The sequence below is a fragment of the Girardinichthys multiradiatus genome, chromosome 18, assembly GCF_021462225.1.
Source record: "Girardinichthys multiradiatus isolate DD_20200921_A chromosome 18, DD_fGirMul_XY1, whole genome shotgun sequence".
Lineage (NCBI taxonomy): Eukaryota > Metazoa > Chordata > Actinopteri > Cyprinodontiformes > Goodeidae > Girardinichthys > Girardinichthys multiradiatus.
In genome coordinates, this window is record NC_061810.1 from 51,165,464 (window position 1) to 51,187,003 (window position 21,540).

Genomic DNA, 21,540 nt, shown 5'->3' on the forward strand with positions numbered 1-21,540 from the left:
TTTCACAGTCTGACCATTCAGAAAAAATTGCTGAGGTCTAGTTTTGGTAGTATTAGCCTTAATATGATTATTGAATGTGAGAAAGACTTTATATTACGATACAATATCCCAGTTTTACAACAGAAAACAGTTTCTCAAACCAAGACTAAATCTTTTCCAAATTTCAATCTGACAGAGGATCAAAAACTTTGCGTTGGCCGGGAATCGAACCCGGGTCAACTGCTTGGAAGGCAGCTATGCTAACCACTATACCACCAACGCAGCCATAAGAGGATTTCCGACTGTGTTTAGATAAGCGCCAAGAGAACAGGTGATGGTACCATACTGGTTGTCTTTGTTGGTTAGGAAACGATCTGCCTGGTATCAGATCAGTCCAATCGTTCATTCTGCTCGTTAATTCCTGTTAGTCGGTTTTGTCCATGCCGCCAAATACATTGTCTCTGGAATGTTTGCCTCCTGACCATTACCTCTTCTGTCCTCTGAGTGGCGCTGTAGATCTAATAACCGCAGGCAGAAGACCTCAGTCTAGACCACTGGTGTCCAAACCATTTACACCGCGGGGCTAAACAGGCAAGTTAAAAATACTCAGGTTCCATACCTTTTATTTTTTTCCAACTAGAGACGCAAAATTATTCATTGTCAATACTTTTCTTTTTACCTGCTCAGCAATAAACATGCAATATTATAATAAAACACAGTAAAAATGAACGGATTATTGAAAGTCCAAAAACCGTTCTCAGAACCATCCATCCACCCATTTTCTATACCTGGTTTCACCATAGTGGGTCGCAGGGGAGCTGGTACCTATCGCCGGGGTACAGCCTGGACAGGACAGCGGTCCATTGCAGGGCAACACAGAGACACACAGGATAATCAACCACGCACACACCCATTCACACCTAATGGCAATTTTGAGACACCAGTTGACCAAACAGTCATGTTTTTGGACTGTGGGAGTCCAAAAACATGACTATATTGAACCCACTGGGTTCTCTTCGGAGTACCTGGAGAGAGCCCGTTCTCTCCAGAGAGAATCCACACATGTATGAGGAGAACATGCAGACTCCTATTTTGTTGGACTAGAAAATGTTATTATTCTGTTTCCAGCAACAAAAACAGAACGTTCTTCAAACACTCTTGCTTGGAGGGCCCCTACAGGCTCTGTGGGGGCTCTGAAGGTTTGTGGGTGCTAAAGGTCTTTGGGACCCCAAAGCACTGTGGGCCCTTAAGGTCCCAATATGGTCTGTGGGGCCTTATCACTAGTGTGTTGTGAGTCCTGACAGTTGGAGCAGGTGTTTGCACAGTTGGATGTTGACTTTAAAGAGTGAGACGTCACATCGCTGAAAAGTCCAGTTTGACCTGCTGGTCTCTATGACGACCACCAGCCTGTAAACAGACAGCAAGTTTCCATTCAGAGACGAGGAGGAGGAGGTGGGAGCGCTGTGGGAACCTGCTGAAGAGGAGAGAGAGAGAGTGTCTCTGTGACTTTTACTGTTTCTGTCAGTGTGAGAGTGTTTCTGTGGATGTGGTTGTGTGTGTGTGTGTGTGTGTGTGTGTGTGTGTGTGTGTGTGTGTGTGTGTGTGTGTGTGTGTGTGTGTGTGTGTGTGTGTGTGTGTGTGTGTGTGTGTGTGTGTGTGTGTGGTTTCAATGTGTATTCAGTGTGTGTTCAGAGGTTTGTCCCTGTGTGTGGATGGACAGATGAATGAACAGAAGCGTAATTAAATTGTCATTCTTCAGCTTGCTCTAAAAGTCCGTCTCCTCCTCTCTGTGTGATGTGCTGAAGGAGGCCCTCGGGGGCCCGAGACATGGTGGGACACAGTGCGGACGCTCCTTCCTTAAAGTAGAGGACGGATCGTATTCATTGCTGGTCACTTCAGTTAGAGAAAGTTAACAGATCGGTATCACTGAGATAAAAATAAAAGGCTGCAGATTGACCCAAACCAACTCTAGTTCAAATACCAGAACCACCATGACCAGAACCATTACCACCAGGATGGCACAGTTAAATACTGATATCAGGACAGGAAGTCAAACACTCTCACAGACACCAGTAAAACCAAACGAATCCTGATTATTATCTTCATAATCAGCATCGTGATGCTGATTATGAAGATGATGATAATGGTTGTGAAGCCAGTGAGGATGATGAAGATGATCATGATGATGATTGTGCTGATGGAAATGATGATGATGAAAATAAAGATGTAATTGTTATGCTAATGATGATTATAAAAATGATGATGGTAAGAATAGATCGATGTCACTGTGAGCCGCTGCAGTGAAACAGTGCAGCTCATTGACATGCAGCTTCTGCTGAGCTCTGCAGAGACTGAAGGTGACCAGCTGTCCTTTCCTGATAAACAACAACAATAATAATGATAATAATGGTAATTATACCAACACCAATAATACAAATAATAATAATAAAAATGAGGAGTGAGTCGAGCTGCCGATGAGGCGTCTTAGAACAGCTCATTTGTGTCTCCAGATTAATTCAGACAATAAAACATCATCAGTCAGCAAAGCTGGAGCTGCAGGGATCAATACTCTGAGTGAACAGCCAATCAGACGGCAGGATGAGGGGAAGGATTTAAACAGTGACCAAGTCAGAACCAAACACAGCAACCTGTCCGGTCCATCCTGATCCAGCAGAGCCTCCGTCTGCAGCTATTTCTCTCCTAGACATGGCTACTGACTGAGCTTCTACTGTAACTAACTCTATGTTCTCTCTTTCAGACTCTAACCTTGAAAACTGGCTCAGAGTTTATCTGTTCTTTCTTTCTAGATGAAACGACTAAAGGAGCTACATCCATTAACATTTACTTTTCCTTCCCATAGAAAGTACTCCTGGATCAGTGCTTCTTTGTTCTCTTTGTGTCTCTGCTCTGTTCTCTCTAACCTCCAGTTGGTCGTGGCAGATGGCCGCTCACACTGAGCCTGGTTCTGGTTCTGCTGGAGGTTTCTTCCTGTTAAAAGGGAGTTTTTCCTCTCCACTGTCGCTACATGCATGCTCAGTATGAGGGATTGCTGCAAAGTCAACACCAGTGACTGTCCACTGTCTCTACATGCTCATCCAGGAGGAGTGAATGCTGCAAGTCACTGACTGGATGCAATCTGCTGGGTTTCCTTAGATAGAAAAACTTTTTATCCAATTTGAATAAATAACTGAATCTGACTGAACTGTTCAATGGTTACGATTAATAGGAATGTATGAACCTGACTGTTGTGAAGAACCTTGAGACGACATGTGTTGTGAATTGGAGCTATAGAAATAAACTGAATTGAATTGAATTTAGATTCAGTTTCATTATTCTATTGTTGTAAAATGGGAGTCTTTACTCTCTTTCCTCCCGGTGTACCACCGGGTCCGTTTCTCTCCAGTTCCAAGACCCAACCAGTAAAACCAAGTATTTACCTTGTGAAATAATGATAAATGGTTCATTTATCATTAACCATTAAATCAAGATTTAACGCCAAAATGATCAGTGAACAGAGTATACAACTTAACAGATACAGAGTGACATTCACCTTCGGTACCGGGCCCTCCTCAGCCCATCTTAGGGATGAACCGAGAGGAGCAAAGAATGGATGATGAGTCCTGCTTTTATCTACGCCTGTTTTTAACCCTCCTAAAGGTCATCCTCTTGTATCAGTTTATCTTGACTATGTGTTGCATCTTATGTGAAATCAACAGTTATGTTGGGTCAGCTGTAGCAGTCAGCGGTGCTGCAGATAAGAAACAAGGGCAGAAATATTTAATTAAGGCAGCAAAGAGATGATTAGAAAAAGCCTCAGAATCACACATCAGAGAAGAGGTTTTCTTTTCAATAGTTTTAAGCAATCTACACTTCTTCAGTCTTGGACTTGAACATTTATCATGCTAACTGAGGCCTGTAGAGCCTGAGGTGGAGCTCTGGAGTTTTTTGGTCATCTCTCTGAGCTTTACTCTTTGACCTTGGGATGAATCTGCTGGGATGTCCACTCCTGGGAAGATAAGCAGCTGCCCGAGATGTTTTGCACTTGAGAATATTCTTTCTCTCTGTAGTTTGGAAATGTCCATATGACCTTTCCCAGGTTGATAGGCAGCAACAGTTGCTGCTCTAGGGTCATTGCTGATGTCTTTCCATCCTGGTGTTGTTTTAACAAAACTCATGTAACAAACACCATTATTCTTAAAGAGGTGCTCTTATTGATGATGCTTGGTTAATCAATGCTGATGTTCATATGTGAACCAGAACTGAGCAATCACATACCCTGGTCCAAACCCACCAGAACCCAGTCTACATTAGCATTTTGGAGTTATAGAGTTTCGATTCTTTGTTTTTTCATCCCAAAATGTTATTTTTTAACCTGTAAATGTTTCTAAATGCATCAATTTAGTTAATCCTTCTGATAGCAGCAGGTTCTGATCCAGTTCAAGCCTCTTAACCCCAAGAAAACTTCTCTTTTCTTTTGTCAAATATTAAAAGCTCGGAACCTTTCCTTCATGGGACTCTGTTTTCGAGCGGCTGATGGATCGTCTGTTTTTACAGATGTCCGAAACATCTGGACCAGGAAAACACCTCAGGGTCACCCTACCTGGGCCCCTGAAGGCCCCGGGGGATCTGGGAGTCAGTGCTCAGACTCTTGTTTGTCTTCCAGTGAGGAGAGGCTTCCTCTTTGTTGGGCAGGTCCGGATGGGTTCTGTCCAGAAACGGTTAAAATGTTTCCATGTAAACGGACACCGCGCACACACCTGACCCCGCCCACCCGGACAGCCCTGCCTGCAGCAGCGAGCACACTCCGTGAACTTCCCTCAGTCGGTCCGGAGCGGAGTTCGGTCAGGACGGAAGGGAAGAAAAAGAAGTGATAGGTGGCACCATGACGCTCCTCCTGCTCCTGATGACGATGATGATGATGAAGGTCAGTGTAAAGTTCTGGCTCGTTTCGGTCCGGTTCGGTTCGGTTCGGTTAAGTCAGTGTGAGTGTTTGATTAATGGCTCAGCTGACTGGGATGTGTGACCTCAGAGTGTCTTCTGAGGAACAAGCAGCAGACGATCATTAAATCTGGGCGATGATAACTGAGGGGCCCCTGAGCTTCATCAGGGGCCCCTCAGTTCAGCTAAAGTCAGTAAGTTCCCGAACTTTTGTATCTCTCTTTGTCTCTTTGGGGATGTTTGGGTCCCTGTACACGTCTACGGGTTTCTGTTTTGTTCTCTGCAGCCGCCCTGTTGGTTCTGGCTCAGCTGTTCTTTAGCTTCTGAGTAATTAGTCTCATTCTGTGGGTCCAGTTTAATGTTCTCTGTGTGATATGAGGATGTTCTCCATATCACTGGTATGGAAGTCCAAATACACCAGGTGCTGAGATTCAGTCAGAACCAGGAAACTTTGAAAAACAGGCTGGTCTTCATGCAGATCTGCAGATGGACGAGGTCTGAAGGTGAAGGTGGGTCCTGAGCAGCGCCAGGTGAGTCTTATCGGGACCGGTTCACCTTTACGGGCTGAAGGTTGGAGCTCAGAGACAAATGTCTGAATTAGTCTGGTTAAAGTCTCACAGAGGAACCTTTCTGCAGTCCGGCTGCCCATCTTACTTCTTATAAACCAAACACTGGATCCAAACAGAGGTCCATTTGGATAAAGCCGCTGCAGCTCAGTGTTTTCCAGTTTTCCTACTCAGAACACTTCTCAGAGGATCTGAAACCAGAACATTTGATGGACGTAAGTGTCTGTCAGGCAGCTGCAGCTCCCTCTCACTCCCACTGGGTCTGAAACCCAAAACCAGACTGATTATCAGAATCTGGGGTCCAAAATCCTGCTGGACCCATTCATGGTGGACCTGGTCAGCCTGTAACTGGGAGGACCTGGTTGTAGAACAAGTCCAGATGCAGCTGTGAAGGTTTTCACCAGGTTGTTTTCATGTTAGTAATCCTTTAGGAATCCTCAGACCGAGGAGATGTTTGAGGTGAATGTGTTTGACTCTTGGATCGGACCCTTGGTATTTGGAGGGAGGTGGAGTTAGATCAGATGGTTCTGGTTTGTATTCTGAGCTTTCAGATGTGTCTGCGCAGTGAGCCTGTTTGTTCCGAAACTTCTGATTTATGTTAATGGTTCTGTTATTTGATCCAACAGGGTGCGCTGCTGCTGTTAATGATCAGAATCAGTTTTCTCTGTGTTCTGGTCCAGTCTGATTCGAAACATGTTTCAGTAATAAGCAGGAACAGAACAGAGCAGACTCTGAGCCCAGTTCACTTGGGGGTGATATATATGTGGGAGGAGGGTAGCGGGCATGAAAGAAAAGTTTGTACATCTGTGTGGAATCAGAGTCTGACCACGACTCTGTTCAAACACTGAGTTCTGACCCAAAACTGTCTGAAACTAGTGCCTGCACAATATATCACAAATTTGCCATTACTGCTAAATCACTTCATGCTATATTTATATCACAAATACGTTCCTGCACTGCAATAAATGTTAGCTAATTATTTGAAGACCATGAATTCAGGATCTCTATGCCTGGATCATGTTTTCTAAAATAGGTTTATGCGCCATAAAAGGTTTTCAGATGGTAAAGAGCTGGTGAAGTTATTCAGAACTTCAACACAAAAAACTGCATCATAGTTCTAATGATGTTGAGATGTAAGTAATGAATACAGCATCTTTGGCATCTTTCTGCTATGAACTTAAAGCAAAAAGACAATGTCACTTTTTAATGATTTGTCATATTATCGCATGCTTTCCCAATATTGTTCAGCTCTACCTGACCCTAAGTTCTGACCCATGGTCAAACCCACAACTGAGCTTTGCCCCTAAACCAATACATGAAATTGAGTTCTGACCCAAAACCCAAAACTGACTTCTGACCCAAAACAGACTTCTGACCCAAACCTATACCTGAAATGGAGCTATGACTCAAACCCAATACTCCAAACTATGGTCTGACCCAAAGTTAACATCCAAAACTGACTTTTGACCCAAAACAAACCCAGAGACTGACTCTTAGAAAGGCTGGAATATGCTGTAGGGATCAGGGGAACAGCGCTAGGCTGGTTTAAATCTTATCTGTCTGACAGATTCCAGTTTGTTCATGTAAATGATAAATCATCTTTAAACTCCAGGGTTAATTGTGGAGTACCACAGGGTTCAGTACTTGGGTCAATTCTCTTTACTATATATATGCTTCCAATAGGTCAAATTATCAGGCAGCATAGGATAAATTTTCACTGTTACGCTGATGATACTCAGCTTTACTTATCCATAAATCCTGATGAACCCAACCAGTTAGATAGACTACAAGCATGTCTTGAAGACATAAAAACTTGGATGACTTTAAATTTTCTGCTTCTAAATTCAGACAAGACAGAAGTTGTCGTCTTTGGACCGGAGTCTTTAAAAAAGAAACTGCTTAGTCAATCACTTAACCTGGATGGCATTAAATTGACCTCCGATAATAAAGTAAAAAACCTTGGTGTTAACTTTGACTAGGACATGTCATTTAAATCCCATATTAAACAGGTTTCTAGGATTTCCTTCTTTCACCTCCGGAACATTGCCAAAATTAGAAATATCCTGTCCAGGAGTGATGCTGAAAAACTAGTCCATGCATTTGTTACTTCAAGGCTGGACTATTGTAATTCTTTACTATCAGGATGTCCACAAAATGCAGTTAAAAGCCTTCAGCTGATTCAAAATCTGCAGCAAGAGTTCTGATGAAAATTAAAAAGAGAGATCATATTTCTCCTATTTTAGCTTCCCTTCATTGGCTCCCTGTTAAATCCAGAATATAATTTAAAATTCTCCTCCTCACATATAAAGCCCTTAATGATCTAGCTCCATCATACATCAGAGATCTGATTGGTCCATATGTTCCTAACAGAGCACTTTGTTCTCAGACTGCAGGTTTACTGGTGGTTCCTAGAGTCTCTAGAAGTAGAATGGGAGGCAGATCCTTTAGTTATCAGGCTCCTCTCCTGTGGAACCAGCTCCCAGTTTTAGTCCGTGAGGCAGACACCCTGTCTACTTTTAAGGCTAGGCTTAAAACTTTCCTTTTTGATAAAGCTTATAGTTAGAGTGGCTTAGTTTATCCTGAGCTATCTGTGTAGTTATGCTGCTATAGGCTTAGACTGCTGGAGGATATATTGACCACTTTCACCCTCTTCGCTACATTCTCATACTACTCTGCAATTTTGCATTATTTGCTGTTATTTCAGCTTTTAACTTTGTTCTCTCTTTTCTCGTCCTAGAAGCTACACCTGGCCTGACTCTGTGTCTACCTGTGACACCTTTCTGGAGAGGGACATCGTCCGAGCTTCTGCTGGCAACAACTTAATGCTCACCTTCTACAGATGATCCACATGGCCCTGTCTTTTAGTGTTTAACCCTTTCTCTCCCCTAGACATGGCTACTGACTGAGCTTCTACTGTAACTAACTCTATGTTCTCTCTTTCAGACTCTAACCTTGAAAACTGGCTCAGAGTTTATCTGTTCTTTCTTTCTAGATGAAACGACTAAAGGAGCTACATCCATTAACATTTACTTTTCCTTCCCATAGAAAGTACTCCTGGATCAGTGCTTCTTTGTTCTCTTTGTGTCTCTGCTCTGTTCTCTCTAACCTCCAGTCGGTCGTGGCAGATGGCCGCTCACACTGAGCCTGGTTCTGGTTCTGCTGGAGGTTTCTTCCTGTTAAAAGGGAGTTTTTCCTCTCCACTGTCGCTACATGCATGCTCAGTATGAGGGATTGCTGCAAAGTCAACACCAGTGACTGTCCACTGTCTCTACATGCTCATCCAGGAGGAGTGAATGCTGCAAGTCACTGACTGGATGCAATCTGCTGGGTTTCCTTAGATAGAAAAACTTTTTAAGCATTTTGAATAATCTAGATGCACTGATTTATAGTTGGGATTAATTGGAATGTATGAATCTGACTGGGAATCTGTATGATTGGATTGAATTTTGTAAAGAGCCTTGAGACGACATGTGTTGTGAATTGGCGCTACAGAAATAAAACTGAATTAAATTGAATTGAATTAACGAAGCAAAACAATCCACCTACACATGAGCCCTTTTTATTCCAGGATACCAGGGAAATCTATTCCTCTGAGAGCTCTAATAAGATGGTTCCAAAATTCAGAAACTTTCAAAGAGGAGCCTCTCAAGGTGATACTAATTTTTGTCAACTTAATAAAATGTGGGATATCTTGAAGCCAATGAACATACAAGGGAGGCTGAGAAGATTTCTGTCTCATTAATGTGACTCTGGTGCAACACCAAATAGAGCAGTTCAGGAATTGGTCTCAGCTTTCTTATCAGAACCATCTGATAGAATGACAAAGACCTTGGTCCAGTAGTTGTTGAGCCAGGGTCAGGCAGGTGAAATATTAGTGTAAAACGTGACCAGTAGAATGTTAGGCAGCTGACTGAAAGTTGATGTTTTATTTGCAGACATCTGGCAGCAGCATAATGACAGAAAGGTTTTCTGACAGAGGAATCAGAATCAGACGCTATGCCATCAACCCCCTGGGACACAAGTGGACTCACCACAACATCACATACAGGTAGATCAGCACCAGAAACATCTGAAAGCAGACAAAGCTTTACTCTAAGTTTATCACACCTGGTAAATGCAGTCTAAGGTACTTTTCACCATGTCCTGGAGTCAAAAACGGTGGAAAGATCCATCTTTTAATTTATCTGCTAAGGTGTAAAGGTGGGTTGGTTGAGTCCTTTGCAGGGCTTCACTGTCAGGTGAGATTCGACCTGGAGTCACCTGTCAGGCCATACTCCATGTGTTAAGGTAGGCTGTGGGTGGATAGATGCGTCTGGTCTTGAAGATGGTAAAACCTTGTAAAGGTAGGTAGCAGAAGCTGGTAATTGGCAGCAATGTAGAGTGAACCTCTGCTCCTTTGGTAAATGTAAAGTCAGACCCACTCATTCAGAATGTAACTGCTTTTAATCTGACTGATGATGTGAGGGTCAGTGGAACCAAGGGTCCAGATGTTTTGGGGATGAACCTAGCTGAGGAGCCAGTAGGATGAAGTTTCCATGTGGGATTATGACTAAACATCTCTAAATCAGAACTGGTCTTTAATATGGTGTTGCAGACCTTTGGTTGGTCTCAGATCACTGACTTTGGGCATTCTGAACAGCATGTGGATATATGGATGGTTCTCCCGTTCCTTTTTCATGAGACATTATTATGGATAACCTCCTGCTGAGGATTTTCATCTTGGATGTTCATCTGAACGAAGTCCAATTCGGTGGAGACTGAATGTTAATTTAGACGTCTGAAAGAATAAAGAAAAAATGATTTTTTTTCTTGAGCTAAATAAAACTCCCAGTAATCCAAACGGTTTGTGAATACAGCAGAAAATGTTTCAGCTTGTTATGTAGAGGAATAGTTATGATCAATCATGCGGAGGAGCCGTTCAGATGATGCTCTGAAATCTTAGCAGTAGCTTCTTTCAGTATCTTCACATTTCTGTGTGCTGTTTAAAATGTTACTCCTCTGAGCTGCTGAGGGAGGTTTTCACAGAGCTGGGGTGGCTCAGCGTAAAGCAGTTCTCATTTAAAACCCTTATAACCATGGAGCTGCTGTATCAACAAGGTACGCACCCAGCTTGGTGGTGTTTGAGACTCAGAGAAAGTCTGTCAGCCTCTGTGAACGAGGCGGATCTTGAAACAACCTGCCAGGTAATGCTGAGGCCAAAAAAGCCCATTGACCTGCTGTCTCTTCATCATTCCAGGATCATCAAATTCCCCAACACTCTGAACAAGGAGGACACTCGGAAGGCCATTAGCATCGCCTTCACCAAGTGGAGCGATGTGTCGCCGTTGACCTTCATCGAGGTTACTGATGGCAACGCCACTGCTGACATCACCATCGGTATGTCACACAATGGATGAATAAAAGCGGCTGTTAGGAAATAAAATAAAATGTTCTGATGATGTCTTGCATTACCTCTCAGCTGAATTCAGTTTAGATTCTTAACTTTTGTTAGATTTAAAAATTAAATCCTTTAAAGGAGAGTTATATAAACATTGGTGCATCTAACGTTCCCTGAACTTATCAAAATGTCTTTGGTGTGTTAGGTTTCTACACCTTCAATCACACCGACTGCTGGTGGTCTCCTCTTCACCCGTGCTTTGACGGCCTGAATGGGGAACTGGCTCACGCCTTCCTTCCGCCACGAGGAGAGATCCATTTTGACAACCACGAGTTCTGGATCCTTGGGAAGTCCAGGTTCAGCTGGAAACAAGGTGATACCTCAACACTAAAATTAATTAATTCAAGCAAACAATAGGACTCTGGTACAGATCCCGGAGGAACTCCACAGGTGATTGACCAGTAGACCAGAATAGGAGACCCAACAAAATGTTCTGTAATCATAACGGGTACCTTGTCAAACCAGTCATTATTGTGTAAATACATCTATGCTAGCATGAGATTTGTTTTAGATTTATTTACAGTGTCGTTCAGGAGTGTTTTGGATCATTGTTCTGTTGAAACACTCGATTGTGTCGAATTTTCATCCAATAAACTCTTGTTATGAGGGGAAGTTAAAGAATTAGCCCTACTTTCTCACTATTTATTCTACCTTGTGCAATGCCCCCGTACCACTGACAGTGAAACAGCCCCACAGCATGATGCTGCCATCACCATGCTGGACAGTCGGTACAGTGTTTTTAGGTTTGAACCACTTAAACATTACAGCTCCATACAGCTCCATCTTTGTTACCATGAACTTTGCTCCTGAAGACATTTTTGGCTTAATCATGTGGGTAGCTGGAGATTTCAGGCCAGCTTTAAAATGTCTCTTTTGGAGCAGAGGGTTCTTTTTTGGTCTCCATACTCTCAGCCTATGGTGATGTGAAACTAGTTTCCATGTGGACAGTCAAACTGGTCACACAAGAGCTTTGGTGGTTCCTGTGTCGTTCCTGAGCATCCTAACCTGTTTTGTTTCATCTGAGGGGAACAGTCTGTGTCAAATGGTTGAAACTTGGTTATAGTTAGGTAATCCAACTGGACAATAGTCCTCTTAAAGCTCCAATCTCCATCCTGTTGAAAATGTCTAGACCATGCATTTATCCTCTATTAACGATGGTTAATAGGCTGTTTCAGATTTACAAAGGGTTTCTGAAACAACAGACTAACTCTTTGAATTAAAAAGTGATTTTGTTCATCTAAATCCTGTGATTCCTGAGCACAGACACCTTCTATTACAAATGAACTATTCAGTTCAATTCAGTTTATTTATATCGAGCCAATTCACAACACATGTCGTCTCAAGGTTCTTCACAACAGTCAGGTTCATACATTCCTATTAATCCTAACTATTGAACAGTTCAGTCAGATTCAGTTATTTATTCAAATTGGATAAAAAGTTTTTCTATCTAAGGAAACCCAGCAGATTGCAACCAGTCAGTGACTTGCAGCATTCACTCCTCCTGGATGAGCATGTAGAGACAGTGGACAGTCACTGGCGTTGACTTTGCAGCAATCCCTCATACTGAGCATGCATGTAGCGACAGTGGAGAGGAAAAACTCCCTTTTAACAGGAAGAAACCTCCAGCAGAACCAGAACCAGGCTCAGTGTGAACGGCCATCTGCCACGACCGACTGGAGGTTTGAGAGAACAGAGCAGAGACACAAAGAGAACAAAGAAGCACTGATCCAGGAGTACTTTCTATGGGAAGGAAAAGTAAATGTTAATGGATGTAGCTCCTTTAGTCGTTTCATCTAGAAAGAAAGAACAGATAAACTCTGAGCCAGTTTTCAAGGTTAGAGTCTGAAAGAGAGAACATAGAGTTAGTTACAGTAGAAGCTCAGTCAGTAGCCATGTCTAGGAGAGAGAAAGGGTTAAACACTGAAAGACAGGGCTATGTGGATCATCTGTAGAAGGTGAGCATTACATTGTTGCCAGCAGAAGCTTGGACGATGCCCCTCTCCAGAAAGGTGTCACAGGTAGACACAGAGTCAGGCCAGGTGTAGCTTCTAGGAAGAGAAAAGAGAGAACAAAGTTAAAAGCTGAAATAACAGCAAATAATGCAAAATTGGAGAGTAGTATGAGAATGTAGCGAAGAGGGTGAAAGTGGTCATTATGTCCTCCAGCAGCCTAAGCCTATAGCAGCATAACTACAGAGATAGTTTCAGTTCAGATTATTTAGTTAAACGGCGCTTATTTACAACAATGTCGTCTCAAGGAACCCCACAAAGGGTCCCACTGATGGTCATTGTTATACTAAAAACCACAAGGATTGAGATACCTCCCTCTGTCAGACTGATTATAACCATTGGAAAAGAGAAGGGGTCATACAGGTAGCAGAAATGGAGGGTGTGTTTGCACTAACAGACTAACAGAACCCCAGTTGACTGACTGAACCTGAGCTAGTTTTGGCCCACTGATTCTGTGTGAATCTACAGGAGTCTGGCTGAACGACCTGGTCCAGGTGGCAGCTCATGAGATTGGTCATGCTTTGGGTCTGTGGCACTCCAGAGACCCTGAAGCTCTGATGCATCCCAACGCCACATACACCGGACAGAGAAACATTGCTCAGGATGATGTGTGGGGGATCCAAAGACTCTATGGTACCAACCCAGAGCAAAAATGTGTTCCTATCTTAAGTTTAATCTGAAATCTAATTGATTTCTACTTCCTGGATGCTAGCAGCTGCAGTACCTGAGTGCAGCATGTTGGGTTTGTGTGTTTGCAGGATGCCGAAATAAGAAGAGAGTCTGTGATCCATGGGCTCGACTTGGTTTCTGTGAGCGAAGGAAGATCTTTATGAGGAAGAACTGTCCCCAGCGCTGTGACCTCTGCTATGGTGATTTTCCACACTGGAGTCCTCCATAGTAACTCTCTCTAGTGGACCTTGTCGCTGGTCTGTAAACTTATTTGCTGTCTGTCTCATTCCCACCACAGAGCCCTTGGATGTGGTTGCCACGCCAACGTCGCCTCCGGCCAACGTAAAGATCAAGATGGTTCCTCGAGGGAAGGTGGTGGGTTTTCGCTGTGGGACCAAAAGCCCCCGCTCGCCCCCTAAAGTCAGGTCAGCACAGATGAAAACTGAGGCTGGTGATTATTACTGAGGCTGTACTTAGCATTCGACCACTCAAACCATTTCCTCCATCTTCTTCCATCCTCTGTCTCTGTTTGCTGTAGCTGGTACAAAGATGGCGAGCAGATCCTGACCTCCATCCCTGGTTACATCGTGATGAAGGACAGAGACCTCCGCATCGTCGCAAACGAGTTCAATGAGGGCATCTACACCTGCCGGATCCACCGACGCGGAGACATTGTATCTGCCAACTCATGGGCCATCCGGCTGAAACCAGAGCAGCCGTCAAACAGCTGAGAACATCTGCAGGGATGGACACAGGGACAGCAGATGCTGGGAGGATAGGGAGACTTGTCGTGGGACATAATAACCCTCAGGAAAAGTCTATCAGTTTCTAGGGTCAGGTGATCAGTGAGGTTTCTGAGATTTGATGCAGCTTGTGGTGCCAACAGGATGCCTCATTCCCAAATCACTCGTCTGATGGGGAAACATAGATCCAGAAATCTACAGGCCCTCTGGCAGGTGAATAGATCTGAACTTTACTTCACCTCCTCATAATCTGTATTGATGTCAGGGACATCAACAGGTTACACAACTTATTGTTAGTCAGTTTCATGAAGACCCTGCTGTGCTGTCTATGACCTACATGACCTGTTTGAACACAACACTGAAGGCAATCAGTTCGCTGCTAAACTCCGAGTCCTCTCTGAGATCCTCTTTTGCTCTCTTGGATGTTTCTATGACCTCAGCTTTATCTGTGAAGTTTTGTTAATACCTGGGATTTTTCTGTGCCTCCACCATTAGTTTCAGCCTTGCTACAGAACAGAAAACACCATCATTATTTTCATACCTGACCAGGTATTCTCCTTGGTATGAATGATTCCAGCTCTGATAAAACTAGCACAACTTTAGTCCTCCAAGCTCAGATGGGTGTGTCAGTGCTGAGGAGGAGGTATCAGCATCATATCAGCAAACGATGGGTTGTTTGGGTCAGGCTGTGTCTTTGTTACTACCATGAGAGAATGCAGGTGAAGAGGTCTCTGTGCAGAACCTCATCCACAACCACCCAAAGCTGTGAAATATCGGAGAGCAAACAGATGTTTTAGAAATCATTCAGCTGCGAGGCACTCAGTGGAAATCCAGCTCATTTCTATGTTTTCATTTACAGTTTAGACTTGACTAGGATACAGTTTCAGAGCATTATTTTCTGAAATCTCAATGTAAAAACCATAATAAATAGCTCTAACTGCTAGCATGCTAATGTTAGCAACATTTTGTCACTTGGTAAAATTAAATGTTAGCCTTGATAGCATTAGCCTGCTATTATTGCTCCAATACTGTCTGTTAGGGTTGGTTTCCTATGCTAAGTTAAACGTTAGCGCCAGGATGCTAACATTGGTTTTGGAAACTTTTTACTTCGTGTTGTTATTGTGATTCACTTCTGCAGAGATTGTTTCCAAATGTTTTCCCATGGGGCCAAAAATGTCACATCTAAAGTAGAGGGAGTCTCAAAATATGTGTTTTTTAGCTGCCCAACAAACTGAACACAATATTCTAATAAAACAAGCAAAGTAGTCTGATTTCTGTTGAGTCTTTAAATCATAGATCCAAAATATAAAAGGGTCTCAGGTTTTCCGGGTCAGTAATGGAAAAAAGAAAAACAGCATACAATGTCCTAAATTTTTCAGACTGATTATTTCATCTAGATTTTTTTGTATGTGTGTATTTTCAACATCAGTAACAGGATATTGAGCCACGTTTAATAAAGGAGAGCGTTCAAGTCTGCTGGTTTCAGCCATGATGGAACTCATTTTCTCATTTTAGCCTTGTATTGTGTTAACACACCTGAATGCTCCAGAGCAGCACATGATAAAAACTCCTGCTTTTATAGAAAAGCTCACACTGATGATGATCAGGTAATCAACCACCATCTCCTGGGTGGTTAGTTTCCCATAAACTCCAGTAGAGACAGTGTTCCACTCAGCTCTTCAATCTTGGCTTCATCTTTATTAAATGTAGACAGAGTGGCCTCTTATCAGTTTTTATGTTTGATGTCACATTGCAAGGACTTTAGAACCTGGTAAAGACCTGATCAGTTTTATTTTGTTCAGAGGTTCTGTTTGTTTCTGTGTAAGTAAATCAGTGAAGCGATAAAGAGCAAAGATTCTTACAGTAAGATTGAAGGAATCTGCTTATTTTGTCCTTCACAGAGCAGAATATCTTAAAACCATTCTAGAAATCTGGAGGAATTTCAGGAACTTGTCTACATCAAAAACCGTTTATGCGCAGCTGACAGAACCACATCCTGGTTCTGTTGATCAAAAGCTGGGTGCAGAAATAGCCTCACTGCTCTGAGTCCTGATTATTACCATGACGATGATGCAGCCTGCTTCAGCTGCAGGACGTCTCTGTCTGAGCAGCCCGTTGTTGTTTTCCAGCTTCCTGAATGAGTGTCCAGCTGTCGTCTGAGGACGACCCACTGAACGTTGGGAACAAAAGCCAGAGAACAAAGAACGTCTGCTCTGAACGCAGAGGGACCAACTAGAGACGCTGATGTAGGTCAGAGACGCTGCATTCTTGCAGGGACAGACTGTGGGATGGAGACAGGGTTGAACATGGGACAAACGGGGAATTACATGTGACAAAAACGAAAGAATAATGGGACAAATACAAGAGAATCATGGGTTAAACACAGGACACATTGGACAAAACAGAGATAAACATTTGATAGAATCAAGGAACAAATGAAATGGTATTTTTGGACAAAACCAGGGCAATTGTTGATTCAACATGGGATAAAACCTGGACTAAGCACCAAAACAGGCAATACTGGACCTTGAACAGTCATTAAATGATTACAGGGCAAAAAGAGGACAATATGGGGACAAACATGGGATAAACATGAGGAAAACAGGACAAAAACAGGAGAAACGGAACAAATATGAAGTGGAACAAGGCAAGAAAAAATCATGAGCGCTTTGAGTGCCTTGTTGCTGAAAAGTCCTACATAAATAAACTTGATTTGACTTGAGAAAAACAAGGTAAATCCAGGGTTAAACGTGGGGAAAAAAAAAATAGACTAACCCTATTGCTAACATGAGGCTAAACAGGACAAGAAGTCCTGGGTCAGTAACTGTAGGAAGATGGGAGGTCATTTTTGGTTCCTGGAGAAGTTGAGTCATTTTGTCCCACAGATGAAGCTTTGAGTTCATGTGGATAATCTGTTTACAAGAGATCAAGGTTCGAGCATCAGACTTAACTCCTCCACATACGTGTGGAGTGGCTGTGCGATTTTCTGACCCCTGCAAAGAACATTTCCAACATCACTGAGACTTCATCTGAGAAACTGGAGGATCCAGACAGAGAAAGCTTCACTGAGCTGCTAGTGGTAAAACTGCTCCTCCTGGTGGGCAAATAGAATGCTCCAGCTTTATCAATTATTATAATAAATATTGATCATTACAAATTGAAACTATCGAACCGGATTAATTCAGCGAGTTTAATTAGAATTAAAGCAGAAATAAAACTTAAATACAGAACAATCAGAAACCAGACCATTCCAGAACCAGACCCTTGACCAGGACCAGGAGAGCCATGGGACAGGAAACACAGAGGCAGTGTTGATATTTAGAGTGAAATTTTATTGGTGGATCAGGAATGTTCAGGTGCAGCTGCACACGGTGCAGCCTCACCTGTCGGCACCTTTACACCTTCTGATTCAAAAGGTCACTTCCTGTCAGGGAGACAGATTGTATCTGGACTTCCACCCCCCTATTCAGGTTAAGGTGTACCCAGAGGGGGCAGGGCTACAGTCCAGGTAAACAGAGGAAGGCACAGGGTGAAGTTCTGTGGGAAAGTCAGCAAGCAGCAACACAAATAATAGCCCGAGTCTCTGGGGGCGGGGATAATGCTGAAGGGCGGGGCTAGATGAGGGTGGGCGGGGTTTCTTTGAGTCGTCAGAGTGATGTCAAATCTCAGGAATGTTTTTGTTGCTCTGCTTCAGGAACTCAGCTGTCTGATGATGTCATGCTTTCTCAGTTCAGGCCCCGCCCCCGGCTGATGATGTCACTCTACATGCCCATTCTGATGCTCTGGATGATCTGGAAGATGGCTGCAGGTAAACAAACGATCAGGTGAGTCACAGAGATGAACACTTGATTTCTTAATTTTTATTATGTCTTTGGGTTTAAGTTTTGTTTTTACCTTTAATAACCACTCATTTTATAAATGTCATTTTTGACCAGGCACTGCGAGAGCCATCAGACTCTGAATAAACAAGCCGCCTGGATTCAAGAGACCTCTGATCAATAACTGGTCTGTGTTCGACCAAGCATGCTCAGAAAAACACAATGGCACCCCAGGTGTCCCTTATCGATTGTTTCTCTCTGAGGTTGGAGCGACTTCAGAGCGCAGCAACATTTACTGTGAAAGGTCAAAGTGCCCGCTTACAGAGGTCACATGTTCTCTGTTAATGCCTTTGAGTTGATCTGCATGACTACATTTGAAAGTTTGTATTAAACTTAAAGTCTACATTCTTACTTTATTTTATTCCCTTTCCTTATTACCAGTATGGCTGTTATTCTGTTCATAATGAGGACTGAATGGGGAAAAAAGCAAAATGAAACACTTCTACTAATGGAAAAAAATACAGATAAAGAACTGATGTTAAAAACAATTTTAAAAAGTTTAAATTAAAAAACAAAAATAATGAAAGACAAAAAATTTAATTGTGAAAGAAACTGCTGTCAAATATGTACAGTAAAACAGATCCATAAAAATGTAGATTAGAAATAGGGTGCTAAAACAATGAAATGTTAAATGGCCAGCACTACAAGCACGGGTCATCCACCCGTTCACACACTGACAGTGGTAGGCACAGCTGCCCTGGGGCAGACTGATGGTGCCACCGGACCCTCTGACCACCATCAGCAGGCCAAGCATGTGAAGTGTCTGGCCCACGGACACAACAACTGAGACGGACAGAGCGGGTGTTTGAACCGGCAACCCACAAATTAGGACAAACTCCTACCACCTGAGCCACAGTCGCCCCAATGTAAAGATGGCCAACCAAATAAATAAGCACACAGAAATGTATAAAATAAAAACAGCTGTAAATTATAAGTTCTAAAAACATTTGAAAAAAAGAAAACATTTTATATTGTCAAAGAAAAAAATACAGTAAAGATTTGAAGAAGGCTGTAAGACGCAGTTGGAAAACTAAGATAAAAAACTTTTACGGCTTTAAGAAAAAATAAGTAAGAAACTGTTATAACCAATAATGAAGCTGAAGTAAACACTGTAAAAGAAAAAGTCTTAAAACATAAAAGTGATAAAGGATATAACAAATTGATAAAAAAAAAAAAAAATGTCTTCAAATGCAGTGAGCAGCTTTGGCCTTTGCTGCCCCCTAGTGGTGGCAGCTGGCCTCCTCTCTGGGTTTCTGTCTGTTGATCATCTGACTCTCTTCTCACTGATTTTAAGCACAGTGAGTTTAATTAGATTTATTGATAAAGTTGGTAATTATCTCCTCCTACCACCACCATCATCATCATTATCATAATGCTGTCATGTAACTGTGAGCTGCAGGTTCTTCAGTGGCTTCATTAAAAAGGAGGTTTATTAAGAGATCAATACTGATTTGAAAGACCTGACTGATAGCTGATCTATGAAGACTCACCTGATCCACAGACAACAAAGATGAAGAGGGCCAGCAGCCATGGGCCCACTCCCTTCTCCTCCACCAGGTTCCTCTGAAACACAGAGATCAGCTTGATGATTAATCAGCTCTGATAGGTAATATGATGATGAGAGGAGTCTTCATCAGTCTGAATATGATCTGATCACACTCATTGATAATCAGCCCATCTTCTGGAAACCTGACAGCTACCTTTCTCCTTGTGTTCCTGACTGATTTCAGGAATGATCCTGATGCTCGATCATCTACAGCAGTTTGGTTTGCGATCAGAAACTGGGTTTTTTTTCCACATTTGCAGAACTTTCGGAGAAACAAGGTGTTGTGAAAACTGAAGAAGCCTTCTACATGACATCTGAAACGTCTTCAAGAAACAAGAGAAGAAGTCCAGTTGTCTTCTACTTAACTAATTAAGATAACCAATCAGCTGATTGACCTCAGGAACCTCAGTTTCTGTTAATGATGATGTCATCAGACTCAGCAGCATGAGCTTAAACAGGTTCGGTTGGGTCAGTATCAATCTAAAATGCGGCTCGGACGCTCACGGCGACCTGGTTCTGCTGGTTCCGGTCGGTTTGGTCACTCACCGTGGACTTGGCCACGTTCCCCCGCTGTGTGATGTTCTTGCTGTGCTTCTCGTTCGCCATGCGGATCCTCTGCTTGGCCACCATGTTTTCTTCTTCTTTAGATGTTTGTTTTTGGTTTATTTACGTTGTTTACTCTCCTCGCGCTCTCCGCACCGCTGGCTCTCGGACTGGGAGGAACTCCGCTTTGTCTACGTACTCAAAAACACGAAGCCCTGCCCACATTCACCAAACCACGCCCCCGCGAACCACACGGACCTGCGTCAAGTAACTGATTACCAAATAAGAACTTCCTGTGCGGTCTTTCAGAATAAAGCAACGACTTCAATTGAATTTGAAAACAAAATCAAACCTAATAAATAGTTACTGGCTGGATAAAGTTTCCATTTCAATATGAACTGAGAGAATTAATGAAGCTGCAGGAGTAGAGCTACTGAAGGCGGAAGATTTTCAGTACCTGGGTTCAGCCATCAGTAGCAACAGGCAGGAAGTGAAGACTAGAAAGCAGCAGGGTGGAGTGGATGGAGACTAGTGTCATAGGATGGTGAAGAGACCTGCTCAAATGGTTGGTTTGAGAAGGAATCACTGCAACGCACAAAGCAGAGGAGCTGAAGATATTGAGATTGCTATTGGAAGGGACCGACGTGGACAAGGATTAGAAATTAGTCCATTAGAGGGACAGCTCATGATTGCGAAAATGTCAGAAAGGCTGAGATGGTTTGGACATATGCAGAAGCAGGGTAGATGTAGTAGGAGATGGATCTGTAGAGAAGAGAAGGATCACAGAGAAGGTTTGTGGATTTCTAGAAGGAGGATCTGCAGAGCATTAGGGGAAGGTAGGGGGGCAGAGGTGGATAGTATGGATAAGATGAGATGGAAGAAGATAATTTGTGGTGGCACCACATTTAGGGGAACAGCTTGAAGTAGATATAACCATGTGACATTTTATCTTTTACTTCTATTGTCCATCCATTTACCTGCATCTAAAGTCAGGTAAAACAGGTCCAAGTTGGAAACCTGAAACCCTTTCCTGTGTGACCCTCTCCATCCACCTCAGGCAGGATGCCTAAGGCATACCAGGCCAGAAGGGATAGTCCATTTGGAGAGTACTGGGTCAGGTCTCAGTGAGACACAGTCATTTCATTTTATTTATTTATTCACAGTCAGTTCTTACACCCTACACATAACCTGCTAACCTTGTCTTATTTTGAAAACGGAAGTTGTGTTAGTTT

The 21,540-nt window shown here is 42.9% G+C and overlaps 2 protein-coding genes and 1 non-coding gene across 5 annotated transcripts; 1 reads left to right on the forward strand and 2 right to left on the reverse strand.

Annotated features, from left to right (window-relative positions):
* Positions 1 to 189: 189 nt before the first annotated feature.
* Positions 190 to 261, reverse strand: trnag-ucc. The gene has a single exon. It is a non-coding gene; the product is annotated as a tRNA-Gly (tRNA).
* Positions 262 to 4,729: 4,468 nt separating this feature from the next.
* On the forward strand, positions 4,730 to 15,817 carry mmp23bb (matrix metallopeptidase 23bb). Of its 3 annotated transcripts, none has more exons than XM_047392429.1 (8): positions 4,730 to 4,903; positions 9,419 to 9,531; positions 10,720 to 10,859; positions 11,066 to 11,233; positions 13,398 to 13,562; positions 13,688 to 13,798; positions 13,897 to 14,023; positions 14,137 to 15,817. In XM_047392429.1, exons 1-8 carry the CDS (start codon positions 4,862 to 4,864, stop codon positions 14,327 to 14,329), a joined length of 1,059 nt encoding a protein of 352 aa, XP_047248385.1. In that variant the 5' UTR covers positions 4,730 to 4,861; the 3' UTR covers positions 14,330 to 15,817. The 3 variants fall into 3 exon arrangements, with proteins under 3 accessions (XP_047248385.1, XP_047248386.1, XP_047248384.1); XM_047392428.1 differs by lacking the exon at positions 4,730 to 4,903 and adding an exon at positions 4,951 to 5,111; XM_047392430.1 differs by lacking the exons at positions 4,730 to 4,903; positions 13,398 to 13,562 and adding an exon at positions 4,947 to 5,111.
* A 1,835-nt stretch (positions 15,818 to 17,652) lies between these two features.
* serp1 (stress-associated endoplasmic reticulum protein 1) lies at positions 17,653 to 20,493 on the reverse strand. Its single transcript, XM_047392431.1, has 3 exons — positions 20,312 to 20,493; positions 19,710 to 19,782; positions 17,653 to 18,143 (listed from the first exon to the last, which is right to left on the reverse strand). Exons 1-3 carry the CDS (start codon positions 20,393 to 20,395, stop codon positions 18,103 to 18,105), a joined length of 198 nt encoding a protein of 65 aa, XP_047248387.1. The 5' UTR covers positions 20,396 to 20,493; the 3' UTR covers positions 17,653 to 18,102.
* Positions 20,494 to 21,540: the final 1,047 nt, after the last annotated feature.

What these genes read in the sequence shown, in the direction of transcription:
- mmp23bb (XM_047392428.1), top strand. Translation starts at nt 5,055, where the DNA reads ATGATAACTGAGGGGCCCCTGAGCTTCATCAGGGGCCCCTCAGTTCAG. An exon ending in CAGGTTCAGCTGGAAACAAG is followed by an intron (nt 11,234 to 13,397) that starts GTGATACCTCAA and finishes GTGAATCTACAG; the next exon opens with GAGTCTGGCTGAACGACCTG. An exon ending in CGCTCGCCCCCTAAAGTCAG is followed by an intron (nt 14,024 to 14,136) that starts GTCAGCACAGAT and finishes TGTTTGCTGTAG; the next exon opens with CTGGTACAAAGATGGCGAGC.
- serp1 (XM_047392431.1), bottom strand. Translation starts at nt 20,395, where the DNA reads ATGGTGGCCAAGCAGAGGATCCGCATGGCGAACGAGAAGCACAGCAAG. An exon ending in GGAACGTGGCCAAGTCCACG is followed by an intron (nt 19,783 to 20,311) that starts GTGAGTGACCAA and finishes TCTGTGTTTCAG; the next exon opens with AGGAACCTGGTGGAGGAGAA. An exon ending in CTTTGTTGTCTGTGGATCAG is followed by an intron (nt 18,144 to 19,709) that starts GTGAGTCTTCAT and finishes GTTTACCTGCAG; the next exon opens with CCATCTTCCAGATCATCCAG.